Source organism: Colias eurytheme, chromosome 27 (genome assembly GCF_061535395.1).
Source record: "Colias eurytheme isolate Ceu_HAF_F1 chromosome 27, ilColEury1 Martin Lab GWU primary, whole genome shotgun sequence".
NCBI lineage: Eukaryota > Metazoa > Arthropoda > Insecta > Lepidoptera > Pieridae > Colias > Colias eurytheme.
Genome location: NC_143006.1, coordinates 7,000,260 through 7,018,552, shown reverse-complemented (window position 1 = coordinate 7,018,552; position 18,293 = coordinate 7,000,260). Strand labels below are relative to the sequence as shown.

Here is an 18,293-nt window from a genome sequence, read left to right as displayed (position 1 = left end):
TTTAGAAATTGTGCAAAACGTCGGGAAAATAATCTATACTAATATTATAAAGCTGAAAAGTTTGTTTGTTTGTTTGAACGCGCTAATCGCAGGAACTACTGGTCCGATTTGAAAAATTCTTTCGGTGTTAGATAGCCCATTTATTGAGGAAGGCTATAGGCTATATATCATAACGATAAGATCAACAGGAGCAGAGCACTGCGGCTAAAACCGCGGAGCACAGCTATTGAATAATGTGTATGTGATCTACCCACTTATCATACCTAGCTTGCTATATGCCTCTGCTTGCCTATAATTATAGACCTCTATACAATTAATAGCTATACGTTTGTACGAAAATAGATTGTTTTTTTTTGTGGGAGAGTTATGCTATGTGATATGTCATCAGACTTGCTAGACAGCATTGCGGAAAGCCAGTTGGAACCACAAGTCGTAGGCATAGATGTAAATCAAGTGTATATTATGGATATATTTAGTAACATGTATGTGTGTGCGTAATTAAAGTGCATAGTAAATTTCCCTTAAAATTTTTATATACTTTCAATAATAAATAAATCAACTAAGGTTGATTAATCTCTAAAGTTAAAACTAGCTACAAAAATTATAAAATTGCTTTTAACAGCTTCACTATCACTACATAGTATAAAACAAAGTCGCTTTCTCTGTCCCTATTTCCCTATGTCCCTTTGTACGCTTAAATCTTTGAAAATACGCAACGGATTTTGATGCGGTTTTTTTTAATAGATAGAGTGATTCAAGAGGAAGGTTTATATGTATAATAACATCCATTAAATAGTGGAGAAGTACTGTTATTTTTGAGGTTTCTAATGTGATGTCGTAAATAATTACATTTTTTCCGCTTACATTGCAAACGCAGGCTGAATCCTACGAGTTTTATCAAAATAATGTACTAAGTATTGTACACATTGCAAAGGTCTACAGAAAAGTCCGTGATGGTATATGTCTATCTCTTATGGATAACCCACAATAACTTTTTTTTTTGTCATTTACTTTTTACGACAAATAATGGCTAATTTTCGAAGCGATTTTAACCAATACAGCATTAATCCTTAACCAATTAAATACCTTGAATACATTGTTAATTTAATATAGATCTATATGGCCCTTTACACCGTATGATTTAAGTGAATATTTTCGAAGATATTACAGATTTAAAAATTGCGGGACGTAGCGTTTGCGGCGGTACCGGCCGGCCGCCCGGCTATATATTTTATATACAGTACCCTTGCGTATGGCTGGTTCACACTTTGATTAGTGCGAGTGCAGGTGATTAGTGCGAGTGCAGGTGTGTAGTGCGAGTAGTGTCCAATTCAACTGCGAGTGCAGGTGATTAGTGCGAGTGCAGGACAATGGTGAAATTCGCGACGCTACACACTACGCTAAACACTAAACACTAAACACTCCTGTCCAGACGTGTTTAGGCAGGCACACTGCGAGTGAGGGGGAAGGGAGGGCGCGCGGGACGTGGCTACTCGCAGTCCACTCGCAAAAAAATAGAACACGCTTCTATTCACTTTACTACACAGCCTACTAAACACTCGCACTAAACAGTCGCTGTCCACACGTAGTACTACTCATCACCTGCACTCGCACTAATCAAAGTGTGAACCAGCCAGAAGCCGGAGCGGGCCATATTTTTTTATATACAACGTTCACAGTTTTTCTGTAGTGTATTTACTATTTAGTATCAGCATTGCACCGGTGCGAAGCCGGGGCGGGTCGCTAGTTATAATATAAATTCAGTAGTTGCGTACAAACACACATATATTATATCTAAAAATATTAAAATCTATAGATACATAATCTCGGAATATTTAAATTTATTCAATTGAACCTGCAATTAACAGTAGATCAATTATATTCGAGAGTTTTCAAGTGAAATAAAGGCTGAGTTCGTTAAATTGATCGTTTAAGCTTCCGTTATATAACGAGAAGACAAACACACGAACAAGCAAACTCGAATGGTTTAGAGGTGCTGACAGCGCTATATATAAGTTGTGGGAAGCGGCGGTAATGATCTCTCTATATAAATATCGCATAGAGATTTGGAACATGTTCTGAACATTTGAACTATTTTATATTGATATCTTCTTGCTCTTTTGTTTGTTACTATGATAACATATTTATAATACATTAAAGTACCAAAATTGAAATACATGATAACATAATAAAGTTTAGCAATGGCTTGAATAAAGATAAATAAAGCAAACATGTTCTGAATATCGTTTTAAAAATACAGCGTTTTCTACAGACTTGGAGTCCGTCCGTTTACGTTACAAGATTAATGTAGAGAGACATACTTTTGCTACAACAGCGTGTAAAGACATGTAAAAATATAAGCTTTAAAACCAAATATGAATTCCAGTACACTTGTGTTATGTAAATAAAAAACGAAGCATTATAACAAATATAACGAGTACATTTTATAGAACAACTAGATTCATAATTATTAGTAATTTACTAGTACCTAAGTAAAAAACTAGTCTGTTATTTTTCAAAATACATCAATTCTATGTATTTTAAATGTTTATTCCGATAAAATATCCTTAACTACATCATGAAGTATGCTTAAAATAAAACACAAGAAACATTTTCAAAGAAAACAGCCGCTCCTAACTTAACCCACAACTTATGTTATTTTAACTAAGCAAGTTAGGCTTTCGTTTGATTTGTTAGCGCCCTTTCGTTCGACTCCCGATTGAGGTAATTCCGATCCCTTTTAGCATAGGATTGCTTGCTTGCAAGTGTAGCCAGGTTTTGATGCCTGGCTTTTTCTTTGTAAAGGTTTTCGTTAACGAGGTGACTTTTAATATTTTGTGTATTTCTTTTTTTTTGCGTGTCTGATTTTGTATTATTATAAGTGCGCAGAAAAAGAGCAAATGTTATTTAATAGAAATATGCAGGTATTATAAAATAGTTTAAAACTTATACATATTATAATATCAATGTAATTGGTGTTAAACCGCTTTAATTATTATTTCGGAAATAAATAATACTCAGATTTAGTTTGCAATTATTGTAAGAATTATTTACTGAGTAACTTAAGTAATAATTTATTTTTGTGCCTACCCGGGTCCCGGACGAAGCCATGACAAGCAGCTAGTCTTAGAAACACAAGTTAAACTCACATTTTTTTGCGTTTTAAATAATAACATTATAATTTATAATGAATCACTCAGCCAATTATTAATAGTGCGATGAAATGCAAATCTATTGAAACCTGAACTAATCCGAGGTTAAGCTATTGCGTGCTTTAATCATACTTTAATTTAAATTATAACGCTTTATCGCATAATCCTGTTTCAAATGTATTGGTTTATCGCTTTGATACAGGTTTGTTATCAAATGATTTTGGATGATAATAACACAGATAATATAAAATTATACTATTAATAATACTGTGTCAGCGCTATTATTTTAATTATTTTATTTGAGTTCAAAACCCGCATAGTTCCCGTTTCCGTGTGATTTTCGGGATAAAACCTATCCTATGTGTTAATCCAAGTTACCCTCTATTAGTGTGCTAAATTTAATTGTAATCGGTTCAGTAGTATTTGCGTGAAAGAGTAACAAACATACAAATACACATCCATCCATTCTCACAAACTTTCGCATGTATAGGTACCTCTATAATATTAGTAGGATAGGATGGAACGGAAGTCAATATACCCATTGGGATGTGGATATAACATAACATTTTCAATCTATACTCATTCCTAAAATAGTAATATTCTTGTCGGTAACTAACATTATATTACAGAATATTAGTATTTAGTGCCAATAAATTCATATCATCGGTAATTTGGCTAAAATTTATTAAATTGATCAAAATTTTCATTATAACGTAACATTTCCTTTTCAATACACCCGCACATCATAGGTGATTAATTTCAACAATTACGTATGCGGTTTAGACCTTTATTATGTATGTGTTAAATGCTAAATTCGCGTGATGTGATTAGTTATAACAAACCCGCTGCGGGTTTGGTTATTCGCATCATTTGAAGCCATCCTATTTTCGATAATGCCCGCTAAATTTGACTAATGTTGTATAGATATTTTTGATTTGAATAGCAGAAATTTTCTATTCAATAATAATATTCTATTTTACCATAATTAATAATTATAATGATGCGATTGCATTAAATTCAAGATTTTGTTTTTAATATAAATAAAAAAAGTTTGAAATATATGTATAAATACACAAAGTAAGTTAAGAAATTAATAGCTTACGTCCACAAAACAGAGACAAAGTCACAAACATAAACTAGTATACAAAGCTTTCAATAACATATTTCATGTAATAAATAGTAAGTATTTAAGTATCTACCAATACGAAATTAATTGTAATCACGTGAAATATGACAACAAACCGCGAAAGATAAATGGAACCGCGGCAAACATTACCGTACCGACTTTCCAAATGGGGATCTCCAATCAATAATAATTATGAGTACCTAAGGGACTGACTGACTGACTGACGGACAATGCACAGATGAAACTACTGAACGTATCCTCCTAATCCTTATCCTCATCCCAAAAACAAAGGACAATGTAATTTCATATTTTGGTTTTATGGCATTCAAATGCTTTCTATATAAATATTATTTTTTAAAGAATAGAATAAATTCGATCCCGAGGGTGGGATTCGAACCCGCGTCTTTTGCCATTCCGGGGCGGACGCCTGACCAATTCGGCCAACCGCGATCCCGCCAGACCAATCGAATTTATTGTACTCTTTCAGTTTTATGTGTCAACGGACATATTTTGTCAATTCGTATCATTTTCAATCTAATCATCATCAATTTAATTAAATTTGGAGCCCATATAAGAACTAGTTTATTTTTTCATGGTATTTGTCTCGCTAGACTAGCCTACAAATTATTTGTCCCGGATCGTTACCCACATAAAATATTATAAACATCAGTAGTGATTGTCCCTGTGGCCAGTCAGTCGGAAATAAATTATCATAATACCTCGAGACAATTTCCTAACTAACTGGATTAAAACTCGACAATAATAATACGAAATTCGTCCCTTTTCCTAATAGAAAAGTAATTATAAAGGTCGGAGTGAAATAAATTGATGTTTAAAACCATTTAAAACGTTTCAATCAACTTAAATTCAATTATCCGGTACGTTTCCGGGCCAATGCGACGTTTTGACCGGGATATAATTAGAGTTTTGTTACGATGTCTCTTATCTTAAGTTATAGCTCCTGGGTGTTATGTACGCCTGGTACAAATATGCGACCAGTCTGTTATGTACACTAATATAATCCTTATTTATTTTACACATACTTAGTATTGATTAATTTTTTGTTGATTTACCTATATTACACTAATATAATCTTTAATTACTTTAAATTAAGGAATGATTTAATTTTTGTATGTAAGTATTTGATCCGCGAATTAATTAGAGTTTTGCTGTAATGTCTCTTATCTTAAGTTATAGCTCTTGGGTGTTATGTACGCCTGGTACAATGCCTCCGATTACATGTACATTGTACATATTATTTTTATTTGCATATTGAACAAAGGAAAAGTTGATTTTTGTATATCTGTAATGAATAAATTAAAAATTTATTTTAGCTACAGCAATCCTGAAAAAGGCAAGTATATTTTTTAGTTATATGTAGTGTTCGCCTTTTATAATACTAATTTTGAATTGATGGATGGATATCTATTATATTTTTTAAATAAAGAAAAGTCTTGCTCTACCATAAAAAAAATCATTTCCACACAAAAACCATATTATCATAAATACGCCGTGAAACAAAGTTAAATTGACACAATTTCTAAGAAAAAGTAATATTTTATCATGGACTAAGGTGGGTACATGTAAAAGTAGTATTCAGAATGTGTCAAGCTGTATACAACTATAAAAGAAAAGATAAACAGTTGGCTCTTGTTTTTTTTTCGATCTTTGTTGTGTCGGAGAAAACACGTGCCATTGAGATTTTTGTTAATTAACTTGTTGAGAACACTCTTTTTTAGTGTAAACTGGTAGTGATAACCAAATTTGTGATTGTCTCTATATATATATATATTGGGGTAAGCGTTTATTTACTAACTTTCCTCACCCATCATGAATCCTGATCCTCCCGACCCTGGTAAACCTCCTGACATCCAGGGTGAGGTGATGGAAGCGGAGCATACAAGTAATAAGAGACAACGGTCAGAGCCATCCGTTGCTGATACAGATATGATCCCCCCTAAAAGACATGTTACAGTTAACAACTACGCGATCGCATCGTCTCAAAGTTCATATGTGGATCCCATTTTATCTAATCCCATTACATATTCCGACAATGACAGTGGTCCCTTTATTGTCTATGTGTCCCGTACAGAGGCCGATCCTGCGGCGGGTTTAACCATCAGACCGATCAAATTTGGATCTTTCCTTTACAACAATCGTGTAGCTAACATAGCCAAGGATGGAGTTAAAGCTATTGGACGTAATAAAATTTCTGTAGAATTCAATACCGCTTGTGACGCAAATAATTTTATAAATTTCCCCCCTCTTAAAGATTCAAATTACCAAGCCTCCATTCCAACTTTTCACATCACTCGTATGGGCATTGTCAAAGGTGTCCCTACGGAGTGGTCTATGGAAGAATTTATCAGCCATGTGGATTTCCCAGGTGGAAGAGGCAAAATATTGAAAGCCAGACGGCTTAATAAAAAAATTAGAATAGATGGTGTTACTTCATGGTCACCATCTCAAACCGTTGTTTTGACCTTTCAAGGCCAAGTTCGTCCAGAAAGAATATACTGCCTTTACAACTCCATGCCAGTAGAAGTGTACCAATACCCCACAATTCAATGTTATAAATGCTGTCGGTTTGGACATGTACGCGACCAATGTCGCTCTAAGGAACGTTGTTTCAAATGCTCACAGGCCCATTTGGGCGACTCTTGTCCAATTTTAGAGTCTGATGCAACATGCCTCCATTGTACTGGTAAGCATTATGCCACTGATAGGAAATGCCCCGAACAAGCTAGGCAAAAGGCCATTAAGCAGTTAATGGCATCTGAAGGGATATCTTTTGAGGAGGCTTCTAGAGTCATCCCGTCAGCTCGTAGATCCTATGCTGAGAATATTCAGATACAGAATCCTTTATCTATACATTCCCAAAGCCTCCCGTCTTCCCAATTTAATCCTCCTATCCAATCAACACCTAATGTTTCATACAGAAAAACAGTCACTAAGACCCCCCGTTCCCGAGCTCCTCTGGGTAAGTCTTATGATAAGGATGCACATCATTCTATCATTCGTGAACCTCCCTCCTCCCTTTCTAATGGTTGTGCTCTCCCTAATACGGGCTCTTCACTTCCTTTTGATGAACATCTACTTAATATGTGTTTATCTTTTATAGAGACTTTACTTTCTTATCCCCACCAGTTACCGTCCAACGTTGCCGAAAGATTATCCCGTTTCTCATCAATCCTCAATTATGGATCTAGTGTTTCTGCAATGGAACGCCCAGAGTATCCGTCCCAAGAAGCACGAGATTTTTGAATTAATAACCAATCATAAACCTTTGGTTCTTGCTATCTCAGAGACATGGTTAATGCCCGGTTCTCGGTTTAGGGTTCCGGGCTATTCCTGTCTTAGAGACGACAGAGCTGATGGTTATGCTGGCTGTGCTCTGCTCTTGAATAACAGTATTCCCTTTTCACAAATTCCACTTCCCCATCATGGCTGTAACTTTAATGCAGTTGCAGCTAGAGCTGCTAATATATCAGTCTTATCCGTTTATGTTCCTCATCCCCATCCTAGTTTTATTCCAGAGCTTTCCTTAATCATCTCCTCTCTTCCTCCCCCTGTTATTATTATGGGTGACTTTAATGGCCACCATACTTCTTGGGGCTCGTACATTTGCGACTCCTTTGGATATCTTTTGGTTGACCTCTTTGAAGATCTGAATATGTGTATTATTAACGATTGCCTTCCTACCCGTAGAGTCTCCCCATTACAAAATCCTAATACTGTAGTGGACTTAACAATTTGCTCTTCTGTCTTAGCTCCTTCCTTTTCTTGTTCTACGCTTTCCTCTACTCATGGGAGCGACCATTTTCCAATCCTCATCTCCTGCTCACGCACAGTCCATGTTCCCACTAGAGCTTTCCCACCTTTGCTCAAATTTAAGTTAGGCAATGCTGACTGGGAGAAATTTGCCAACTCCCTTGATACCAAAATAAGTAATCTCCCAAATGCTTCACCTGAGAATTGTTTGGAATCTTATTCTCTTTTTGTTAACTGTCTCGAGACTACTGCTACCGAATCTTTCCCATTGAAAACTTATTCAACTCTGTCTTTTAAGAAGCTATCCCCTCCCTGGTGGGACCATGAGTGTACTGCCATAGTTAAGGACCGTAAAGAAGCCGAGCTAAGATATGATTCCAGTATGTCTTATGAGAACTTTATTAATTATAAGAAAATTGCAGCACGAACTAAACGGGTGCTATCAAAAAAAAAGAAACAGGGTTGGATCCGTTTCTGTGAGAGCTTATCTCCAAAAACCCCGCCATCATTAATGTGGAATAGTATTCGCCGTTTCCGTGGAGCTCTATGTGATAAAAATAGAGTATCCAACAACTCAGACGTTTGGCTTGATGATTTCATTGACAAACTATCCCCTCCATTTGTCCCCTCTTCTGATCATTTTCCTTGTCCTCCCCATAATTTAGTATCATACGACAGTATGGATTGCCCATTCACCTTGCAAGAACTTGTTACGGTTCTTGATGGCTTAAAAGACTCATCCCCTGGGGTTGATGGTATACCATATTCTTTTCTTTGCAAGTCAGGCGATCAAACAAAATCTTTTTTTCTAAATTTAATTAACATTTTCTTTTTACATGCCATTATTCCGGACTCTTGGAAATCCCAGCTTATTATTCCTATCCCCAAACCCGGCAAGGATCCCCTTAACCCCAATTCCTATAGACCAATCGCCCTGTCTTCTACCTTAGCCAAAATCACCGAACACCTTATTAAAAATCGTCTAGAATGGCTGGTCGAGAACAGGGGCCTCCTAGCTAGTTCTCAATATGGCTTTAGGAAAGGTTTGAGTGTATTAGACAGTCTTAGTATTTTAACAACTGACATTCGTTCCTCTTTTCACAATAAACAGTATTTGGTTGGCGTATTTCTGGATGTAGTTTCAGCGTACGATAATGTTCTTCTTCCAGTGCTCAGACAGAAAATGTTACAGCTGAGTTTGCCTGAGAGGATGATACATTTCATCTTCAACTTATTAATGTTGAGGACGATACAAGTACGCTGTTCTAAAGACACACCTACTAGACATGTATTTAAAGGCCTCCCTCAAGGTTCCGTTTTGAGTCCATTATTGTATTCTATATACACCTGGGATTTGGATAAAGCCATTCCGTCGTATTGTAGCGTTCTGCAGTATGCGGACGATATAGCATTGTATACTTCGTCAGAGAATATGGATGTGATTACCTTTCGACTTAACAGCGCCTTATCTTATTTGGAAAATTGGATGAACGATCATGGCTTGTCACTATCGCCCAGCAAAAGCAATGTAGTTGTGTTCACGAAAAAACGCTTGATCCCACAGCCGGTAATATTACTAGAAAACTCCTCAATCCCTGTAGTCAACAAGATTAAATTTCTAGGGGTGGTGCTTGACCAAAAGCTGAATGGTATGGCTCACACTAACTACATTTCTCAGAAGTGCGAAAAGGGTATTAATGTTTTACGCTCCCTAGCTGGTGTTTGGTGGGGATCACATCCATATTGTCAAAAACTAGTTTATAATGCTATAATCCGTAGCCATTTGGATTATGCGTCGTTCATCTTAGAACCTTGCAATAAAACAGCTTTAATAAAATTGGACAGAATACAATACAAGTGTCTGCGACTCATTATAGGTGCCATGAAGTCTACCCCAGTCAATGCCCTTCAGGTAGAATGTGTAGACCCTCCTTTATATCTCCGCCGTCAATATCTGTCAGACAAGTATTTCTTTCGGCTTATACAATTATCCTCTCATCCCCTTCTTCCTAAAATTCGAAATCTACTTCAAATACTTACTCTAAATAACCTCCGTCGTCCATCTGATTTTCCTTGCCTACTTAAAAGTCTCATCAAATTTAACCGCCTTCCGGATCCAACATCCCAATTTAGTATCCATCCTTTATATTCAACTCCGTTTCATGCACTAGTTTTTAACCCCAACATTAATATGAGTTCTGGTATTCAAAAATATGCTCCAGATTCTAATGTTGCTTTTAACTGTCTGGTTTCTTCCCACTGGCGTGGTTATAATCTTTTTTTTACGGATGCCTCAAAAGTGTCAAAACATCTTGCTGTAGGGGTTGCTGTATGGCACCATAACTCTAACACTATTTTACAATTTAAATGTCCCCCTCTCTCTTCTGTTTTTACTGGTGAAGCCACAGCTATCTTGGAAGCTCTCAATTTTATCGACTCTCATAATCTCCAAAATTCAGTTATTTTTTCGGACTCCCTCAGCTGTCTTCAGACTATTACTTCTAACCCTTTCCGCTCAAAGTCTAAATTTCCTATCATCTTTCTAATAAAATCCGCACTTTACAACTGCTTCAGAAAAGGGCTTCAGGTAGATTTAGTACATATTCCAAGCCATTCTGGTATTGTAGGCAATGAGAAAGCTGACGTTCTGGCTAAATCTGCCATTCAACATGGTACTCTGGAGCATTACTCTAATTATGCCCACGATCTCTCTTCTCTTTCTAAGGATCGCTTGGATCATACATGGAACAGTCAGTGGAAAAATTCAACCAAAGGGAAATTTTATAGAGATATCCAACCCTCAATTCCACGTAAGCCCTGGTTCTTCCGTTTCCCTAATATAGACAAGCCTACTGTTTCCACCATTTGCCGCCTCCGTTTGGGTCACAATACCACTCCTAATCATTTATTTAAAATTCATGTTCGTGACCATTCTCTCTGTGAGTGTGGTATAGACGAAGGAAGTTATGACCATTTATTCTTTGTTTGCCCTAAGCTCCGTATCTCACTTCTGGATATCCTTCCCCCAGATGTTCCCCTCCCTACTAATTTTAAGTGTTTACTTTGCCTTGTCCCTACCTCATTTGTGAATATCCTATCAAAATTTATCAATTTTAACAATCTAAAATTTTGAACCCCCACTGACTACCTATACCTATTTTATGTTATGCTTTTGTGATGTGTTGTGTTGTCTATAACTAATATTTGTTCTTTGTCAGGTTATACAGCTCCATGTAAGAAGTCTTTCAGTAAATAAAAAGTAAATCATCTCAACCGTGATTTTTCCTCAGCACAGAGCACGCTTAACATAAGCATTAACTTAAACTGACCATCCGTTCAAAACTTGACATTGGCAGAATCCGTCCTCATTGGGATCGGGAGTTGCCATTTGAAAAAGAAGAAGAAGAAGAAGAAAAGATAAAACCCTATATAATATACCCGCATATCTTTCATAATTGTGACTATAATAAGCTCTTTTTTCTAAATAATAGATAAAAAAGTAACTTGAAAAACAAAAGGCGTAATCAGAATAACGTATAAATAATAATTTTTTAACTAAAAAACTCAATTCACATACGTAGCATTGTCCTACTTCGAACGCTACTAAACAAAATTAAAGCACATTAAATATTACCTTACTACCTACGAAATAAAGTTCAATCTTCTTTATTACATTACAGTACCGTGGAAATTAATACACATTTTCTTGTAAACACCGAATAATATTTTTGAATTTTATTATCTGGGTACTATGGTTTATTTTTAAATAACAGCCAGAGATTTGTTCTATTTTAATTTTTAATAAATGTTCAAAGGAATTTTTCTCTGAACAGCATTGAAATAAAGAACATTTTTGTTTCAACATTCATTTCATTGAGGCCGATCCATCACAGCAGTTGTTGATGTAACTTGAACTGTATTTCGTTGCAAAAGGGTACATTTTTCTTTGCATCTCCCTCGTAATTTATCAAATGGGATAGAATCTGTCGTTGCGAGATATTCTGATATCTTTCTTCAAAGGTGATATTCTTCCTTAATATAAAATAATGTATTATTTTCTATGTAAGATCGTGACAAGCGATCCAGTGTTTGTAAAGTAGTATTTATATTATCTTTTTTTTGTATAGAACAAAAAATCGATGGAGAAGCCACCGAAAAATGATACAAAAATCTTTCCATCAGATAATATAAAACAGAAAACGGTCAAATATCAATGAAAAGTTTTAGTAAGCATTAGAATAATAACTATCCCACCAAAAACATTTTCATGTAAAATGTTGCCAAGACGAGCCCATATGACTCGCACTGTCAAAAAGTTATCAGATCTCATGTAGAGCCAAGCTTCTAACACTACACGCCCTAACTCTACAAGGCCTAACTTCACAAACTCTACACCTTAGTCAAAATATGTGGCTTGGCCATTTCGCTACATTCACATCGGCGTAAGGTGAAAAATTAATTCACTGTTCATTACTTTTGTGTTATACAATAGTTCTTGTAGTAACGAACGGCCAAGCCACATATTTTGACTAAGGTGTAGAGTTTGTGAAGTTAGGCCTTGTAGAGTTAGGGCGTGTAGTGTTAGAAGCTTGGCTCTACATGAGATCTGATAACTTTTTGACAGTGCGAGTCATATGGGCTCGTCTTGGCAACATTTTACATGAAAATGTTTTTGGTGGGATTTCATTTCTTTTTGTAAGTTGTTTGTAACAATTTTTTTTTTATTTTTAGCTACTGTGTGGACGCAAGAGGCAGGAGACGTTCGTAACACTTCTATTCATTCATATTTATATGATCTGATCTGAAGTATATGTCTCAATATATGTCGATTAAATTTTTAATTTTTTTTTTAACAAGGAGTACCTATACATGTATATATCTAGGGGAACCAAGTTTTAGATTATTAGATTAGACCTCTAGCGTCATCAAAATTTAATTTAAAATTACAGGTCTCATACAAACTCCCATCCCCTAGTTTAAGGGGTTGGGGGATGAAAATTACAAGTTTTATAATTTTTTTGTTGTTTGTGTGCTAATTCTAGATTACATACAAAATTTCAGCTTTCTAGGACATTAGGAAATACCTTAAGAATTTTGATGATCATCAGTGAGTCAGTGACGAAATTAGCGTTTTTTAGATATAAATAAAATCTGAAGTATAAAAGCTAATGTAATTTAAACTTAATATGTTCAATAAGTCCGCTATTGACAATATATCCCGAAAATTTTGTTGATCTAGCATAATCCAAACCCAAGTTATGAGGATTCAAAAAAACGTCGAAGCGCTTCGAGAAAAGGTAGGTAGTGCCCGTGCGCGTAGTCGCTTGGCTCGTCTTGGCGGGGGCACTACCGTGCCCCCAGATTTCACATATTTATATGTTCAATAAAATAATAACGGAAATCCCACAATATCTTAATCCGCCGCTAATGTTCTAAAAATAATTTGATGAAAGTTTCCAAATGCGATACTTATATCGGCCAAAAACCTAAACTTAACTTCACATCAACTCAAATCAAAATTCGATCTTACCACGAGACGATTAGGTTTAATTCCCAATAAAAAAGCGATTCAGCTATCAAAACCAAGGTGTTATCGAAATTGAATTTTATTTTTATTCAATTAAAGTACATTTTTGAATGGAAATCCATGAAACACGTCGAATTTCGAGCCAATTAAGTGTTTGTAATAGACGCGAACACGCGAAAATTCAATTCGAATTTTTCAAAACAATAGCAGCATTGAAAATAGGACTGTACATCTATGTGTTAGAATTCAAATTTGCACGTTAAAATGTTTGCGGCGTCTTATTTTTGTCGGCTCTAGTGAACCTTTATTAACACCATAGTAAAACTTTGTAGGTTAGGTTAGCTATTGCTATAAAACCTAATTATAAACGTGAAAAAATAGGTTTTATCGTCCACCATTATGATAGCATGTTAGTGAACTTAGCAGATCATTTTTAGCAGATCAAAAAATAAATGTGAGTTCTTATCGCGTGCAGTTGAGTTCTACAGTTCCTGATACTTTTTAGAAATACTCGCGTAAAATGAAACACTAGAAAATTTATTTATGTCATATTTCATCACGCCGTAGCACCATGCCGTAGCATCATGCCGTAGCATCATGCCGTAGCACCACGCCGTAGCATCACGCCCTAGTATCATGCCGTAGCATCATGCCGTAGCTTCATGCCGTAGCATCATGCCGTAGGATCATGCCGTAGCATCATGCCGTAGCATCATGCCGTAGCATCACGCCATAGCATCATGCCGTAGCATCACGCCGTAGCATCACGCCGTAGCATCATGCCGTAGCATCACACTGTAGCATCATGCCGTAGCATCATGCCGTAGCATCACACCGTAGCATCACACCGTAGCATCACACCGTAGCATCACGCCGTAGCATCACGCCGTAACACATGCCGTAGCATTACGCCGTAGCATCACGCCGTAGCATCACAGCGTAGCATCACGCCGTAGCATCACGTCGTAGCATCACGTTAAGCCGGGTCAAGGTCGGGTTTTTTCAAATGTCGTTTGTTAAGGTAATAACGCCAGAACTATTTCTAAAAAGTATCAGGAACTGTAGAACTCAACTGCACGCGATAAGAACTCACATTTTTTTTTGATCTGCTAAAAATGATCTGCTAAGTTCACTAACATTATGATAGCAACATTGGAATTCTACTTACATTCTAAAAATACCTATATTCTTTGCAGTTAAAACTCTATATCAGTATTATTCCATTACATATTAACTCAATGTATTATTCACATTATTATAAAAACTGTCTATTACGAAAAGTACTAGGTACATTTTATTCACATAGAATAAAGATAAGCATAGATTTATTATTGTAAAAAGCATTTAATCAATTGCTTACAAACCCTTCAAAGAATAAAATAAAACAAATTATACAGTCTCTCCAAATTTCCAATCTTCTAGAACATTATCTTTACATAACAATTGAAACACCCAATCAAAAAAGGGCCAATTAAAAACGGCGCACATAGTGAAGTAATTAAAAAGATAAATTGCTGTAAGACAGGCAAGACTTTAGGGATGCTATCCATCCTTGCACCCCCGTAATATATCTCCACTACTTAGGCACCTGGTGTTTGGGACGCGCTATTATATTTTAGTAAAATAAACCGACCGTGAAATAGTGTTATAGTACCTATGCTTTGTATCTTTGGTTGGGGTTTGCAATTTGGCTGGGTTATAGATGAAAATCCTATAAAAATGTGTCTTAATGTTTCCAACATTTATTGCATCACACAAATAAACAGATATAATTTTATCATTATTCATTTACTAGCTTTTCGCAAAGTTCGCGTTCCCGTGGCATTTTCGGAATCTTCTATATGTTAATCCAAGTTACCCTCTATATAGTATAAATATTATGTGCCAAATGTCATGAAAATCAGTTCATCAGTTTTTGCGTGAACGAGTAACAAGGGAACAAACATTCGCATTTATAATATTAGAAGAATACGTACATAAACACTGTTATACCATAGTATTACAATTTTATTTCCTATATTGTAATACTGTGGTTATACTGTATACAACCATACTAATATTATAAATGCGAAAGTAACTCTGTCTGTCTGTCTGTTACTCAATCACGCCTAAACTACTGAACCAATTTGCATGATATTTGGTATGGAGATATTTTGATACCCGAGAAAGGACATAGGCTACCTTTTATTGCGAAATATGTACCACGGGCGAAGCCGGGGCGGACCTCTAGTATTCCATATTTAGATTCATAACCTTACATTACATTTAAACACACTTCATTCAACTTAGGGCCGATTTTCAATGCTTGGATAAAACTTATTTGTCGAATAATGTATAAAACTACCATTTTAAAAACGTATTCTAATTGCCCGTATTTGACAGTTTACGTGACATTTTAATATTATCGTGTAATACTTTATTGGACGGATAAGTTTTATTGATAGCATTGAAAAATCGGCTCTTAAATGTATTAAAAAATACTAACAATTATTGCGATTTACAAAGACTACTTACCTATACAACTGAAGTGGCAAATTACATATACATAAAGCATGTGCAATCACATCAGAGGCCATCGCAATCAATTAATTTACAATCAATAAGAGATCGTACGCCAAAAATAATTACGCTACTTGTATAATTACATCTCGAATTATCCAACAAAGGATCCAATTACTGTTGTTTTTAATTAATTATTTAATATCGTCGGGCTATTGGGCGATTAAAATAGAACTCAATGTTAAAATTCTTGAGCCTTTTCGACATCTCCATTCTACAAATTCGCTTGTGATACGAGAACAACGATATATTATGTAGTCAAGTTATACGTGGAAAAACTCCCTAAAATATAATTATATACATAGGAGTTGAGGTCTTAAAATTAATCCATATTTCCCTTGGTCACGGCATCACGCGTGAACGACTGGACCGATTTCGATAATTATTTATTTGTTGCATTCCTTATTGTCAGGAGGTCCAACCCGGCTTCGCCCGTGGCCCATAGTACATGTTAACGTTTTCTCTCCATAAGAACTATCCTCGTACTTGAAGGAATATTATAAAAAAAAATTAACGAAATCGGTTCAACCGTTTTCGAGTTATGCGCTTACCAACACATTTTGCGATTCATTTTTATATTTTAGATTCTTTCCATAGAATCGGCCACTTTTCTTTATACAAAATATGTATATAGAGCAGGCTCCAAGGAGATGTTCGTTTGCAAAAATAGCGGACCTAAATCTGACTTCTGATATATATTGTATAGGTCCCAGACATCCTATAGACAGATGTTGCCAACCAGTTTTGTGGTCCCCCTGCCCGCACCCCGGTAATTTAATATGGCATACAAAGAAAAAAATAAAAATTTCCAAAACATGCCGTGTGGGGTATCAAATGAAAGAGCTTATTGAGTAGATCACGAATATATAGCATACTATATACATTTCTTACACTTTCTCTAAGATTTTTTAGAAAATTTACGAAAATGGTCCATTTTTGAGTTAACTTTAAACCACTATAGATTGAAAACTCATGAATATATTTTTTAAATTATTATTTTAAATAATTAACAATAGTCCATTGTTTATGATTCAATAGTTCGTAATATAGTATAAGTGAGCTATGTGGTGGATTTGATGAAAATAACTATATACTATATGAACTTGAAAATATACTCGCCATCTTTGAATGCTCCCCCCACTCCCCCATGCAACTATTTCACTGTATGAAATATTGAATCGTAAACAATGGACTATTGTTAATTATTTAAAATAATAATTTAAAAAATATATTCATGAGTTTTCAATCTATAGTGGTTTAAAGTTAACTCAAAAATGGACCCTTTTTCGTAAATTTTCTAAAAAATCATAGAGAAAGTGTAAGAAATGTATATAGTATGCTATATATTCGTGATCTACTCAATAAGCTCTTTCATTTGATACCCCACACGGCATGTTTTGGAAATTTTTATTTTTTTCTTTGTATGCCATATTTAATTACCGGGGTGCGGGCAGGGGGACCACAAAACTGGTTGGCAACATCTGTCTATAGGATGTCTGGGATCTATACAATATATATCAGAAGTCAGATTTAGGTCCGCGATTTTTGCAAACGAAACTCCACTGAGAGTCCGGTCTAATAAGCAAGAGGAAGTCTCGACGCTTAACCCTATATTCGATATTTCCGCATCCACCGTACATTTTATTTGTATATCTTTACATACGTATCAAGATATTATGCTCTTAGTATATTCGTAACGAAAAGATAGATATTCGACTCTATATCTCCACTCTCCGTTTTTATTTAATTTTAAAGAAAATAATTTTTATACAAAAGATAGGTAATGTTTATAAATTTATAGGTAACTAGCGGTCCGCCCCGGCTTCGCCCGTGGTACATATGAAAAATTGATGTTGGCCGATTCTCAGACCTACCCGATATGCACAGAAAATTTCATGAGAATCGGTCCACCCGTTTCGGAGGAGTATGCAGACTAACATTGTGACACGAGAATCACTATCATCATCACTACATAGTATAAAACAAAGTCGCTTTCCCTGTCCCTATGTCCCTATGTCCCTTTGTACGCTTAAATCTTTGAAACTACGCAACGGATTTTGATGCGGTTTTTTTTAATAGATAGAGTGATTCAAGAGGAAGGTTTATATGTATAATAACATCCATTAAATAGTGGAGAAGTACTGTTATTTTTGAGGTT

General features: G+C 35.5%; 3 protein-coding genes across 3 annotated transcripts in view; all 3 read left to right on the top strand.

The window, feature by feature from the left end:
• nrm (neuromusculin) overlaps positions 1–18,293 on the top strand; it is a 385,531-nt gene that overhangs the window by 102,956 nt on the left and 264,282 nt on the right. The gene's annotated exons all lie outside the window — the stretch shown is intronic.
• LOC149896962 (uncharacterized) lies at positions 5,954–8,167 on the top strand. Its single transcript, XM_090117210.1, has one exon. It carries the CDS (start codon positions 6,109–6,111, stop codon positions 7,540–7,542), a length of 1,434 nt encoding a protein of 477 aa, XP_089973336.1. The 5' UTR covers positions 5,954–6,108; the 3' UTR covers positions 7,543–8,167.
• On the top strand, positions 9,438–11,459 carry LOC149896961 (uncharacterized). Its single transcript, XM_090117211.1, has 2 exons — positions 9,438–10,859; positions 11,268–11,459. Exons 1-2 carry the CDS (start codon positions 9,482–9,484, stop codon positions 11,303–11,305), a joined length of 1,416 nt encoding a protein of 471 aa, XP_089973337.1. The 5' UTR covers positions 9,438–9,481; the 3' UTR covers positions 11,306–11,459.